General features: G+C 41.5%; 1 protein-coding gene across 5 annotated transcripts in view; it reads left to right on the top strand.

Annotated features, from left to right (window-relative positions):
• Positions 1 to 13,719, top strand: part of LOC117548417 (septin-9-like) — a 123,832-nt gene extending 110,113 nt beyond the window's left edge. For all 5 annotated transcript variants that reach the window (XM_034219708.1, XM_034219710.1, XM_034219709.1 and 2 more), the window contains 9 exons: positions 339 to 548; positions 2,536 to 2,664; positions 3,124 to 3,205; positions 3,432 to 3,569; positions 9,460 to 9,577; positions 10,233 to 10,328; positions 10,510 to 10,606; positions 11,912 to 11,963; positions 12,242 to 13,719. In XM_034219708.1, coding sequence (XP_034075599.1) covers positions 339 to 548; positions 2,536 to 2,664; positions 3,124 to 3,205; positions 3,432 to 3,569; positions 9,460 to 9,577; positions 10,233 to 10,328; positions 10,510 to 10,606; positions 11,912 to 11,963; positions 12,242 to 12,383 — 1,064 coding nt within the window. In that variant the 3' untranslated portion in view covers positions 12,384 to 13,719. The remainder of the gene's footprint in view (positions 1 to 338; positions 549 to 2,535; positions 2,665 to 3,123; positions 3,206 to 3,431; positions 3,570 to 9,459; positions 9,578 to 10,232; positions 10,329 to 10,509; positions 10,607 to 11,911; positions 11,964 to 12,241) is intronic.
• The last annotated feature ends 908 nt before the right edge of the window (positions 13,720 to 14,627 follow it).

Here is a 14,627-nt window from a genome sequence, read left to right as displayed (position 1 = left end):
ACGTTTTTTTAAATGTATCGGGGGGAAAAAACACATACAATTCCAAATGTCAACGTTATTTAAAAGTTACATTTAAGATATCAATTGTGATTTACTAAGAAAAAGAGATTAGCAAAAGTTGTCTTGCCACTTATTACCCCCGCAAAACATACACACATTCACACAATTCTGAAATAAAACCTACTTTTCTGACTTAACTGCATCCTTTTTGGTCTTTTAAAAGCAAGACAAATACCTATCTAAAGTGTCTCTAAAATATTACTGTGAACACGAAGGACCGCCCTTCATCCCCTCGCATCACACCTCATCTCATTACCTTCTCTCTCTCCTTCCATCAGGGCCTGAGGTGATTCCCAGCTACAGCAGCAGTGCCATGTCTGAGGTGGTGATGCCTGATGCCATGGTGTCCCCAGCAGTGGGAGTCCCGTACGTGGAGAATCCAGGGGGCCCCGTGGGGGACTTCAGCTATGTAGGCATTGATGCCATTCTGGAGCAGATGAGGAGGAAGGCCATGAAGCAGGGCTTTGAGCTCAACATTATGGTTGTGGGTAAGTAGCGCACGTGTACAGTACACCAGCTAATGTTTCATGCATATTGCCCAGATTTGCATAGGTGTGTCAGGTGCCTCACAGCAAGAACGTTCTACATACTGAGACAGGATATTGAATCATGAAGATAACTTTCTCTCATTCTGAGCCTTTTCATCAAGTGCAGACTGCAAAGCAATTTTACATTTAGGACCAACCTGTTACACTTAAATGTCTGGGGTAAAATATTTTCAGTCAGCTCTTAAAGGATATGTCGTCATTCTGGTATGATGCACTTTTCTCTTTAATCTTTGTCAGAAAATAGAGGCCTAAAACTTATTTTAATAAGCTGCCACACACAGTTAGACTTAAACTGTATTTCCCACTGAGGCGTCTTCACTATCTTCAGACAACTTTTTTAAAACCTGAGCTAATTACACACACACCTAACAGTAAACAGGCCACCATAAAACTCACACCACCTCCGTGCTGTATGTCTCCTCTGAATGATGTAGCGCCGGTTTGTCTTGTGTTTCATCTTCAAATAAAACGGCTTGTTTGAGAAGCAGCCTCAGGGTTGAGTCTAAGTTATGTAAAGTTGTGGAGGCAATGGTGAGCAAAACGTGCTTTCCCTGTTCAGTTATTTACACCACCTTGAAAAATGGAGCAATGCAAGAAGTCATCATGCTTTTTAAAGTCAAGAATTTGGTTTTCTTTATGCAATTGAGTTCTGAAATTAGCTATGAGTGCTGACCTTAAATGTTCTATTGGGTAGAGTTGTGTGCAAAAGAGGGAAGAAGGAACAACATCTGTATGTATATGACGTCAAAGACACATGGATCAGCATATTTGGCTAATCTGAGATGTTAATTATTGTGTCTGGTTTAAAACATGAAAATGTCTGTCTCCACAATCATTTAAGGGCAGTCTTAACAGAATCTGCTCTATGGAGCACCACGTTAGCAAGCGTGGGACTTTGGCATCCCTGTAATGATGGTTTGTTAATGGGAGAGTTTCGCAGTGAGACCATGTGGGAATGCAGCTGTTACTGAGAGGGTGGAAGCTGTGGCATCAATGCTGCCAATGCATTAGAGTTGTGTTTTTGTTGTTGTCATGTAGTGATGTTAAGCTCTTATACGTAGTGAATATTAACTCTTTTTTTTTTTTTAAACCTGCAGCTGATGTCTTCTATACTGATTAAACAAATCCGTGTTTGCATGTAGTGTGTGCCTCTACATGTATGCGCCTGTGTTTGACTTTGCGCCGTCATAAATCAGTAGAGGTCTCAATGTTGACTTAACTGAAGTTAAACTACGCATAGGGCTCCTCCACGCTCCTCTCTATAACCTGCGAAGAAGTTACATATAAACAGTACATTGCTTGTTAAACACAAAAAGCACCAAAATACAAATAATGATTTAAAAATGTTTTTCTATAGCTCCGAGTGCCATATCACAGTCTGATACAATGCTTTTATTTATGACATTGTGATGACTGTAAAAGTACAATATGTTATGCAACACATTAAAGGAAGTGTTCACATCATTTCTTTCTATTTTGGATGTCTCATTTCTCAAGCAATGTCACCCCAATTAAAAACTGAAGGTAATGTCGATACAGGATTTTGTTTGAAGTTTTGCATTACCATATAAAAATGATTTTATATTTCTGGTCCCTCAGTGCACAGTAATCCAAGCCATGTCATTGTTTCAGGGGGAAAAACCGGTTCACTTTGGATCCGATTTGTCTTACTGATGGTGTTTGGTTTGCAGTCATGTGTAATGATGGCTTTTCAGGACAGTGTTTGTGCAGAGAGACACCTGCAGCTTGTCACGGCTTCAGCCCAAAAACTGACAGCGTGGAGGCATTCAAACTGTCACGGAAAATAAGAGATTGTGTTTGGGTTTAACAGTGTGTAGACTGTGAAGTACCTACAGCACAAGCAGTGTAAAAGTTTCATCTTGAAATGTTTCCTTCTCACCGCCTGCCTCTCTGTTTGTGCTTACAGGACAGAGTGGCCTGGGAAAGTCCACTCTGATGAACACGCTGTTCAAGTCTAAAGTCAGCCGTAAGTCAGTGCAGGCTACCGGCCAGGAGAAGATCCCCAAAACAATCGAAATAAAGTCCATCAGTCATGGTACGGCCATCTTGAACCCTTCGACTTTTAATTTGTAATTTAATTTTCTGTCCATCTGTGTCTGCAGCTCTGTCAGCCAAAATACACACATCTCATTCTCTGCCACTTTATTTTTCTTTTATTTCCTTCTGTATTTACACTTTTCTCCGTCAGCAATGGCAAATAAACAACTACTGCTTGTGTAGCCTCTTAAAAAAACTTACACTTACCCTTATTTCACTCTACTTTTCTTTAATTCTCTTTAAATTACTGTAATTATGGATGAAACGATATCTGAATTTAAAATATTCTCAGCCTCATAAAACCAGCCAGGTTTCTAATTTCATAGCTTTGTAGATGAAAAAAAAATACAATTGCTGAGTAATGCTACATTTTTTTAACATAGCCTTGTATAGTAGACATGTTATAGTCTAGAGTGTTTTTGACATAGTAGTTTACAGTGAGTGTCTCTGTGTGCAGACATTGAGGAGAAGGGAGTGAGAATGAAGCTGACAGTCATCGACACACCGGGCTTTGGAGACCAGATCAACAATGAGAACTGGTACGCTACAATTCTACCAACATTGAGCTTTCTATATAATGAAGTGAGATTTAAACTGTATCTGACCAGCCCCCCTTTTTCCTGTTGTCAAACTTTTCCTGTTCATGTTCTCTGTATATTGTAATATTCCTCCTTTAACCTCTACTTCCCACTTTCTACCTTCCTTCCTCTTTTATCTGTACCTTCTATCTCACCATTCCCTGAATCCACCCCTGCCACGGTCTAGCTGGAGGCCCATCATGAAGTTCATTAATGACCAGTACGAGGCGTACCTGCAGGAAGAGATCAACATCAACAGGAAGAAAAGGATTCCAGACTCCAGAGTCCACTGCTGCATTTATTTTATTCCTCCGACGGGACACTGGTAAGGACGCATTCTAACAGTGTTAAATATGAGCACAACATACTTAAAATATATTAGTGCTGCCATCAGTGGCCCTTAGATGAGAACACAAGATGTTAGATACTTGAAGGTAAGGTTCAAAACTTAGGAAAATTGCTTTATTACCGAGAGATTTATGAGGAGATTGACACAGCTCATGTTTGTACTGTAAAGACAAAGCTGGCTAACTTAGCTTAAAGGCCCCCCTGCGGATTAAACAAACATTAGTTAGACTAAGGTGCTGTTTACACGGGAACGAAACGGGTTGTATCCGCTACTTTTCTCTTTCCTATAGCCTGTTCGTTCACACGAGGCCGTAACGGAACCGCGGAAACGAACCGCGGAAACAGACCCCGCAAACGATAACGGGTCCCAAGGTGGATAGATCTGCGTACGGAACGCTCTGGGGGGCCAAACGGCTCTGTGTGTATGTCCTATACGATAATTTTCCTGATGACGATGAAGCCATAGCCCCGCCTGTAGCATGGTCGATTGTTAGTGCAAAATCTACAGCTCCTCTACCACAACCATCAGCAACAAGTGGACATGGAGAACTACATGTTGCTAAATGCACCGCGGAGAATAAACAGAAGGACAACCAGGCAACCATGCTCGGGGGTCTTCTTCGCTGCTTTTGGTGTATTTTGTGGCGGAAGTACAACGCTGCTTACAGGCCCGGCATATGTACTACAGCGTCTCCAGTGGGTCGAGCGGTCTCGTGTGGACGGACACGTTTATTGAGCCGTATCCGTGTGAACGGGAGACATTTTTGATATCGAATTCGGTTCGTTTGCGTTCCCGTGTAAATGGGGCTTTACTCTCAGGGGTTACTCAACAATGCATCTTGTGTGTGCCCTAAATAAAGTGTTGAATGCATTTCCTTTCTCATTAACCAAATATTGTACAGGCTGCATATTTACAAAATGTACATTTAATCATGTAGAAAAAATATATACATTAAAGCCTTCAGTTTTATCCAACCCTTTATTGGTTGGTGCATTGATGCATTGCTAGGCGAATTATAGCCACAAAATCGCTGGAATAGTGGGAACCATTGGCAGGACTGTTTAATTCAAACAACAACAAAAGTATTAGAGATGTACAGAATGATCTGCCAGAGGTCTCATATTTCCAAATGCACACACATCTAGGGGTATCTGGGTATCTTAAGCACAGCTGCATGCACACAATGTCATTGGTGGGGAAGTTCTTCAACACAAGTGAAGAAGACCACCTAAAAGTCCAAAGTAAGCCAAAGGGGATCAACATTCAAAACATCTTTTTACATCAGGTGTAATTGATGCAGTGTGGAGTAATGTGAAACATTTCTTACACAACATATTGAACATGCAAGCCGCACACACACATTTCCGCTCGGCACTACGCAACGCAGGCGCGCCGGATTCATTTTAGAAGTGGGGGGGCCAAAAAAGTGCGTGTGTATGGCCCAATCCCAAACCACGCCCTACACCCTACCCCTACACACTCCCCCTCCGTGACGGAGTGAACTCCGTGGAGTGACACAGGCTCCCTCCTGTCAGATGGAGGGAGTATACACAGCAGCAAGCTTTGGGACGGCCTCCCCTCTCTCTGGCAGAAACAGGAAATGCCGTAACTGTATGTAACAACGGTTTCAAATCAGCATCTCTTTGACAAAAAAATGTAAATTAATAACTCAAATAAAACTCCAAACATCTTTAATTGTGTTAGCCTACTTTTTTGTAAAGCTCTTTTAGTTTTAAACCTGATGTTTATAAGGGTGCGTTCACACCTGCCTTGTATAGTCCGGTTGAATCGAACCCTGGTGCGTTTAGCCGCTTGGTGCGGTTCATTTGGGTCGGTGTGAACGCAGTCCGAGACCTCTGAAGTGAACTAAACAACCGGACTCTGGTGCGCTAAAATAGGTGGTCTCGGAGCGCTTGCTTGCGAACTCTGGAGCAGTTCATTGCTGGTGTGAACGCAGTCCGCACCAAAACATAGGAAGCGTAGTATTTACGTGTCACAAGAACGCAGATATCTTCAAAAATCTTTAGCGAAAGAGTCTTTCAAGACATCCGCGGTTGCTTAGTTAAAGAGTGAAGCAGAATGAAGTGTTGAACAGTGTCGTGTAAAGTAAAAATTCTTCGTCAGCTACATAAAAGTAAGAACACCTGTCGTCGGTGAAACGCCCCTCCTTACTGCAGAACGTCTCTCATTATATGTGTTATAATGTTTTTTAACGGACGTTGTCTGATTATATAATCATATGCGCGGGCCGCTAGAGTCTGTTGATCTCCAGATTAACAGCAGCATGAGAATAACCTGCCGAAAGTCCCGATGCTCCATGGCGGAGGCTCCAGTAGAAATTGCCGGGATTTGTGTTTTTACCCCCTTAATGTCTGACCAATGGTTGAACAGCATTTCCGTGCACATGACTTGTGTTTAAAGTTTATAGTCCGTTTGAGTTTGGCCCGTGTGAACGCAAACCGAACCTTCTCAAAAATCAAACAATGTAACGAACTGTCGTCTGGTGCGCACCAGAAAACGGACTATTAGGTGTGAATGCACCCAAGCTTCTTAGGTTTTGCAACAGTCTGTAAATATACACAACTTTATAATAACATGCACACATTTACCTTTTTCTAGACTAAACACAGGTGATCCTAAGTTAAAAAATATGAGGTTATCATGAGGTTGATAACATCGCAATTTATCAGTGGATGTTAGCTGGAAGCCTGGAACTAGGCTACTTGTAAACAGCGTGTTTCCTGACGGACACACACAGCGTTGAGACCGGTCAGGTAGCCTACCTCTGGCTACAGGTAATGCAATTCATGACACTTATTTCAAGAAATTCAAGAAATGGACATACATTATTTATTTAACCGAACCAAACAACAATTCTTGTGAAAAGAACATAGGCCTATAACAAGCTTGTTAACAGTAACACAAGCTGTGATGTCGTGTAATTAAAATCACATGACTAAAATGTCCAATAACAGGTGAGGGTGGAGCAACCTTCAAACAAATGTCCCACAATACATAGGGTAAAGCAAAACAAAAATCCCCACGTGGCTAAATCTACTTAATCTTTCTACATTTTGCCAAAGTAAACCTCCCTTCGCTCACTGGCAAAGCAGAAACTCCGGACCACTTTTTTGAGGTCCAGGCCGTCGGTCAAATCTTTGTGGATGTGGAGGAAGAGAAGGTGATTTAAGCGGCGCTCGGACTAGTTGAACGAAGGAACGTCTTCAACCGACGGAGGCTGGAGAAGCTCCGCTCAGCTGTTGCATTGGACATCGGCACAGTCAAACAGCCATAGAAGCTTGTCCACTTCACTGAAGAGGGATTGCGTGCCTCGTCCCTGTGCCGCCAGCATGTAGAGTAAACAACGTAACAAATAAACAAATCTAAGCTTTTTTATTGGTTGTAATTTACATGGATACATTTGAATGTACATTTGAAACGTGACAATGTCCTATTTGATTGGGTTAAAATGTACATATTCTTCCTGTTATGTCTGCGTGCTTTATTTTACCTAATGCAAAGTGATCTGCTCTATCGAAATCAGTCGCATTGACCCGAAGACACATTTTGAGTTGTATACACTGTTGGAAAGAGGAGATTCCTAGCTTTCTAATGATATATCAGGATAGTTTTTGTACTCCAAACATTAAGCAAAATATGTCACATTAGCCTATATAATGACTAGTCATCATTTTGAGAAAAAAGCCTTCAAAGTGTCCTCTTCTCTGGATCGATCTGATTGATTATTAGCGGAGAAAATGATCAAAATACTACTCGGGGAAGATATTTTCGTTTGGATTACTGGTCTGGGGGAAACTTGCGAGTGTGTATTTTGTGTACACCGGCTGTTGTTATGCCTGCTGTGACGTTAAGTTACTCCGTTCTCCGCTTGTAATTATGCCGTTACAAGCTTCAAAGTTGTATTTATCATCTGAATTTGCCGAAACAAGTATAATATTCTGAAAGCCAAGACTTTGTTTATTTGAAATCAGATAAAAACAAATTGTAACGGACCCTGCCGTGTTATCTATGATTACTATGCCTTACATTCATAATTTCAGTGGGAGGGAGGGGGAGCGGCGCTGTGGAAGAGCAAAGTGGCGAGTGAAAACTGTCATCTTCCCTTTACAAGCTTCAAAAATGCCTGTAGCTAATGAGATTGAATACAAATACAATACAAAATAACAAAATATAGCCTACACAGCTAGATCAGATGGCGTTCTTTTTAGATGCGACTTTAGAGTAGAGGGGAATTATTGAAACGGGATTTGTACAGTGTTCCGCGCCGTGTACGTGTGTTTGTGTATGTTGTGTTTGTTTCCCGGGGAAAACACTCACGAGAAACACCGGCTGTTGTTATGCCTGCAGTGACGTAGTTACTCCGTTCTCCGCTTGTAATTATGCCGTTACAAGCTTCAAAGTTGTATTTATCATCTGAATTTGCCGAAACAAGTTTAATATTCTGAAAGCCAAGACTTTGTTTATTTGAAATCAGATATAAAAAAAACTGTAACGGACCCTGCCGTGTTATCTGATTACTATACGCCTTACATTCATAATTTCAGCGGAGGGAGGGGGAGCGGCGCTGTGGAAGAGCAGAGTGGCACGTGAGAGGCGAGCTGTCATCTTCCCTTTACAAGCTTCAAAAATGCCTGTAGCTAGTGAGATTGAATATAACAATAAAAAATAACAAAATATACACAGCTAGATCAGATCGCGTTTTAGATGTGACTTTAGAGTAGAGGGGAATTATTGAAACGGGATTTGTACACGGCATCCGCCGCTGCGAAAATGTGGGGCAGGGCTGAAAAGTGGGGGGGCCAATGGCCCCCTGGCCCCCCCGCTTCCGGCGCCCTTGACGCAACGTATCCCAGAACACCAGTCCACACACACAAACACACTGGAAAGATTCTCCCATCCGGCCCCTGAACGCAGCACACGGTCCAGAGTTTCTTTCCATGGATCTGTAACAGACACACACATCTGGCTCTGATCGGACTTTATAAACTGCAGTCTCTCTCCACACTGTGTTGGTTCAGCCCCTCACTGTTCGGAGCTCATGGGGTTGGCGTATACAAGCAGAAGACATTAGGGGCAGAGTGCACTCACTCACGTCTCATGTGTCCATCAAGTGATAGATTCACAACACATTTTTATAGCTTGTGCATTTGTGTAACTCTAGTCGAGTGCAGAGCAGTCTTGGAAAAAGTTGAAAGCAGCTGTGGATTGTCAGCCTAGTTTCAACACACATTTGAGAGATAGAGTGGCATTCAAGTGCTGCACCTCTATTCATTTTTGTGTCATGGCCTGTCTTCACTCAGGCAGGGGGGCTGGTGTAAAATAGCCCCCTGTCTCTGTGCCTCATCCAGCAGCGTTTCATGTCGATCCAACACTCCAACACTGCAGATGTCACATGGGCTGGCCAGCAGCTGCTCTGGGATCGCCTTTAGAAGTCTAACGGGAGGGAGAGGGAGTCTGTGTCTGGGAGCAGTCAATTAAATCCACACTTTTGTCTTTTTGAGATGTGCTCTTGCATGAGTGCACGAAAACTGCTTGTTGACAATGACCCGTCCTTTTTGAAGTATTGTTAGCTAGACCAGAATCCACTGCGATAACCACATGCAGATGCAGGAAAGGCCTCTCAACCAACCACAAATATATTTCAACCTCATCATTAGCTGTCCACACACATTTTTGAGTATGATTAGTTGGATGTAAAAATGTGAACTGGAAACACATTGTTATAAGATACAGCATTTCTTCATTCGGGAGAATTGTGAGGAACATCTGCCCCCTGCTGGAGGAGCTTTGTTCTAAAACTCAATTCATCTCCCTTGTTTTCTCATGTTGTCTCTTTCCCTCTCAGTCTGCGACCTCTGGATGTAGAATTCATGAGACGTCTCAGTAAGGTGGTCAACATCGTCCCGGTCATCGCTAAGGCGGATACACTCACCCTGGAGGAGAGGGACTTCTTCAAAAAGAAGGTAACATTCATTCTTGATTATTCCTTGACTGATTTCTGCATTATTTGATTGAAAATGTATTATTATCCTCCCATTAAATCCACATCTGTAATCTAGAAACATAATATGTTTGCCTCTGTATTGATGCATTAATGTTCTCATGTTTGTGGAGCAGCAACTCTTTCCTCTCAGTTTTGACACTCAAAACGCATGGCTATATTCCACCAAGAACTCAAACAAATCTTTCTTTCTTTTTAATGTCTAGCTACACTTATTCTACAAGGTTAATAAGGCAGCAGCGATTCATTTGTACGTTTTTATTAGCAGTCGTCACGGATTTTAAGATTGACCCTCGTCATTAGCGATAAGTAGGCTGAGCATGCATGTGCGTGTTTATGTATATGTGCAAAGGTTTATGCATGAACATCCATCTTGTGAGGTTTTCTGTTGCTTTGTATTCAGACTGCGATCAGTAGCTAAATCCAAACTTTTGTAAAAGATTAGAAGGCAGATTAGTGTTAATACCCCTTTAATCTATACACAGATTTAGGTCCATTTGTCTGATGTCTCTACAGACTCCATCAAGCATGCTCCTCTAATTACTCCTGTAATTAAAGGCCTTAGTTTGTATCCTTTCAAAACTGTACTGGGTTAAAAGTGTTTTATGTGTCTCCAGATCAGAGAAGAGCTGCGAGCCAACGGGATTGACGTGTACCCTCAGAAAGAATTTGACGAAGACGCCGAGGACAGAATGATCAACGAGAAGATCAGGGTGAGGGGATCCTTTCAAAGCAATCACAGATATTTGTGGCAGGAGCTGTGATTCTGTTAATCCTCATTTATGCTCAGACATGCCTTTCCACAATGCACTGTTACCCTGAATCCATTATTGTTGATGTACTTAACATGAATGGTTTCTGACTCCATTGTCTGACCTTTGAATCTGTGAGCAGGAGATGATCCCCTTTGCTGTGGTGGGCAGCGACCAGGAGTACCAGGTCAACGGCCGGAGGCTGCTGGGGAGGAAGACCAAGTGGGGAACTATTGAAGGTAAATCACCTCCACGTCTCAATCCATTCTTCCTCTTAGGTTCTTCTATTTAAGTTTGTTTTCAGAGTCACTTTCAGGACTTTTCTGCACATAACTTACTCGGAAGAGGTTTTGTTGAGAGGACAGAAAGGGAGATGTGTAAAGAGCTTAGAGCCAGTCAGTCAATAAAACAATGATGCGATTAGGCCTGCCGCAGACAGTCTGACTTAAAAGGACTCACTCACACACACACACACACACACACACACAACACACACACACACACACCACACACACACACACACACACACACACACACACACACACACACACACACACACACACACACACACACACACACACACACACACACACACACACACACACACACACACACACACACACACACACCAACACACACACACCACACACACACACCACACACACACACACACACACACACACACACCACTCACACACACCACTCACACACACCACACACACCACACATCCCCTTCTTGTATCACAAAAGATACACTGGATGATTAATGGCCGTCGTGTCTTATCGCTACTATGATTATCTCTTTTTTTAAATTATTTTATCAGTAGATTTTCTTTATCTACACAATAATAATTACCTTGTATTATCATTTAGTTCCAACATCTCTTTATGTTATAATCAGTAGACTATATGTCTTTATCTTTTTTTGTTCTCATAATGAATAACATTTGTATTCACTTTTTGTATTTTATTAATTTCATGTGTCGTGCCAATTAACCCCAGTGAAGTGAATGTAATTGGATTCTCACATAAGAAATTCATATTTGTCATTTGCTCACATTTATTAAATCTAGGGGGAAAAACCTAACCCTAGTTATTATTTGTGTGTGTTTTGTTTAGCTTTTTTAAAGAATTATAAGCATGGTTAGCTAGAAGTGTCTCTGTACAGTGTTGTTTTTTGATAACATCCATGTCTACTGCTGATTAATTTTCCAATATTTAATGATGTTATCCACTCCAGACAGGAGGCACCATCCCTCTATGAAGTGTCTCATTTAGTTTCATTTCCTGCAGACAGTGTTATTTCTTCAGCAGGACTCTCAGCAGACACACGCATCTGTAGTGGGCGTCCGAGGGTTGAAAGAGAGGAATCTCCTCCACAGCTTCCTCTCACTGAGATCACTGACTCCACCCAGTGGACTGTTTAGCAAACATAATGGCCACAGATCACAGATGTCATACTGTCTGTCTTTTGGTGCCTTTGTTTGTCTTTTAGCTCATTTATGATTGTTTATGCTAACTCATAACTTCTCTCTCTCCTTTAGTTGAGAACATAGCCCACTGCGAGTTTGCCTATTTACGGGATCTCCTCATCAGGTGAGAAAACCTGTCTCCATCTTAAATTCTGTCTGATTTCATGCAGCCTTATGTGATAGTGTTTGCTTTATGACATGACATTATGCTCTACTTTGAATATTAATTTGCATCTCATATGGATATTACACCAAATGTTCAGTTAGCTAGTTTCTAAAAATGTAAACTATTATTTCAATATTTAGATATCATTTAAGAAGCCAGAAATGCCATAATGCAAGCGTGAAGGTTTGTCCATGTCTTCTACTGGTTTTTAATGTGTGTGTGTGTGTTTCCTGCAGGAGCCATATGCAGAACATTAAGGACATCACCAGCAGCATCCACTATGAAATGTATCGTGTGAGGCGCCTCAACGAGAATAACACGGTGGTGGCTCATGCTAACGGTGTCCCTGAACATCATCTCGCCACCCACGAGATGTAGACCCCACCCGCTCCACTGCAGCTAATCCACTGAGTGTGAGTCATTTGCAATGGGACTTTGACCTTCACTGACAGTCTACCCACCACACGAGCCTTCCACTCCATCCATCTCCATCTCACAGGTGGGATAGAAACTTAAAAAGCCTGCCAGAGGGACTTTATTTTCAATGACTTCCTGCGGCTGAATGGACTGTTCATTTCAGTTTTTGTGCCTCATTAACAAACACTTGCTGACTAAGAGAGTGAAGAGAAGTTTGATTCTCCATAATGTGCTGCAGCTTGATTTGACCTGCTTCCAGATTTTACAGTTAACCTCTGGCTATTCCTTGTGGTGCCAAACATTAAGACAAAACAAAACGGACCGAAGCTTTTTACCTTTCAGTGTCAGAAATGCCTTAACCAGTAACATGTTTATCTTCTCCACTTGTACTTTTAAGTTAGACTTTAAGAATTAATGCCGTACCAGAACACAGTTTTTCTGTCTCTATGCAAACAGCTGTATCAACATATGTGGGAAGTGATGATTTAATTATTGCACTTGATCACTACATAGCCTGTTGTTTTACAGCATGTTGGCAGGGGGCCGGGAAGCGCTCTGCCAACATGTGACGCACACACTCATACACACACACTCATACCAGCCTGTCTTTGTGAGGAAGGGTCCGTCTGCTCTGTCCCTAAACCAAAAAAAAGGTTATCAAATAGCACATCATATGTTTGTATTTTTTTTCTGTCACACGCTTTGTTTTGCTATAACAATTTGTTAAATGTTCATGTTAAATATGGATGTCAGGTCCTAGACATATTTTAAATTCCCAGATATAAATGTCATTGTTTTTTAATAGAAATATCTTAAGAGTGATTTAAGATGAATAAGTATTTATGCACGATATAAAATGTGAACGTTTGTCATCAGATTATTCACACACACATGCTGACACATACACGCTCTCTCACACACTATCCCTGCTTTCGGGCCCATCGTAGTGCCTTATTTATTGGAGAATGTTTGCTAGCATGTTGGCTAAAACTGGAAAGAGAGCAGGTTTGTTGGTGCCAAGTCGACTACATTTTAGCCATTTTTCAATAAGTTTCCCTTTTTTGTCTGCGGGAAAAGATCCAGTCTTCCATTGACAAGTCCTTTTTTTCCTCTATTTCTCATAATATACCAAGGACCTTTACCTGTTTGGAACATATATATAATTCCCTAAGCTGTCACTGTCATGCTCTGTCCTGTATATTCTTCTGTGTTCTGATACATTTTTGTACTATTGATAATAACACATTTTCCTTTATCTTATTTTAAAGAAATAAAAATTAAAGTTGTAAATATATAATTTCTTTGATTTGTCTTTAATTTCTATTGTTACAATACTGAACATTTAATTTTTTTTAAACCACAGTATACACTGTTTTCTCCCAGTTATGCATGTTAGAGAAAGATAGATATGAACAACCAGCCTGCATGAGTTCATCAGCTTAAGTCCCCTGACTGCAGAAAACCACACTTAAAATAACGTTCTATTATACTGGATCCCATAGAATTTAGTCAGACGTGTAATTTATATTCTGGAGTAATTTAATCGGCATGTCATTAAGCTTTTCCTTGATTAGCTTCTTAAATCGATATAGTAGCCCGCTAGGTCTACTATAGCATGGCTGATTAATGCTAATTACTTGAAAGCATAAAGTGTTTCTTTCGTCAGTAAGCGAACAAGTCCTGAGCCCAAGACCAGGCGACAGGATCAGTGTGAGGATGTGCCGACGTCAGTGTTCTGAGGTAGTGGAGCACCAGAATGTAGACAAAACTATATCAAGTAAAAACTGCTACATTCTACCGATTTTCTTTTAAAGTGGACCTATCATGCTATATTTGAATAATATATTGTAGGGCCATACCTATATAAAAATTGTTTTCATAATATCAAACGGATCATGCATTTTGGCCATGCCTCATTTTGCTCTATTTGCTGTATTCCAGCCCTGTTTTTGCAAGGGCTGATTCTGTGGCGAATGAGCTGCAGCAGGGGGGTGAGCCATGAGCGTCGTTACCATGCTGTTACCATGCCACGCAACCTCTCATTCCCCTGATAGGTGGAGAGTTGCCCATATAGGCGGAGCACCCCGTTTCTGACGTCAGAACAATTTCAAATCTGTATCAGTCTGTATTAGATCCGTTGCAGCCCCGTTTTTAGAGATTTGGGTATGGAGGAAAAGAGAGGCTTGTGTTTTCTGACACTTGGTG

This window comes from Gymnodraco acuticeps, unplaced genomic scaffold, assembly GCF_902827175.1.
Source record: "Gymnodraco acuticeps unplaced genomic scaffold, fGymAcu1.1, whole genome shotgun sequence".
NCBI classification, from domain to species: Eukaryota; Metazoa; Chordata; class Actinopteri; order Perciformes; family Bathydraconidae; genus Gymnodraco; species Gymnodraco acuticeps.
This window is presented reverse-complemented; position numbering and strand designations above follow the sequence as displayed.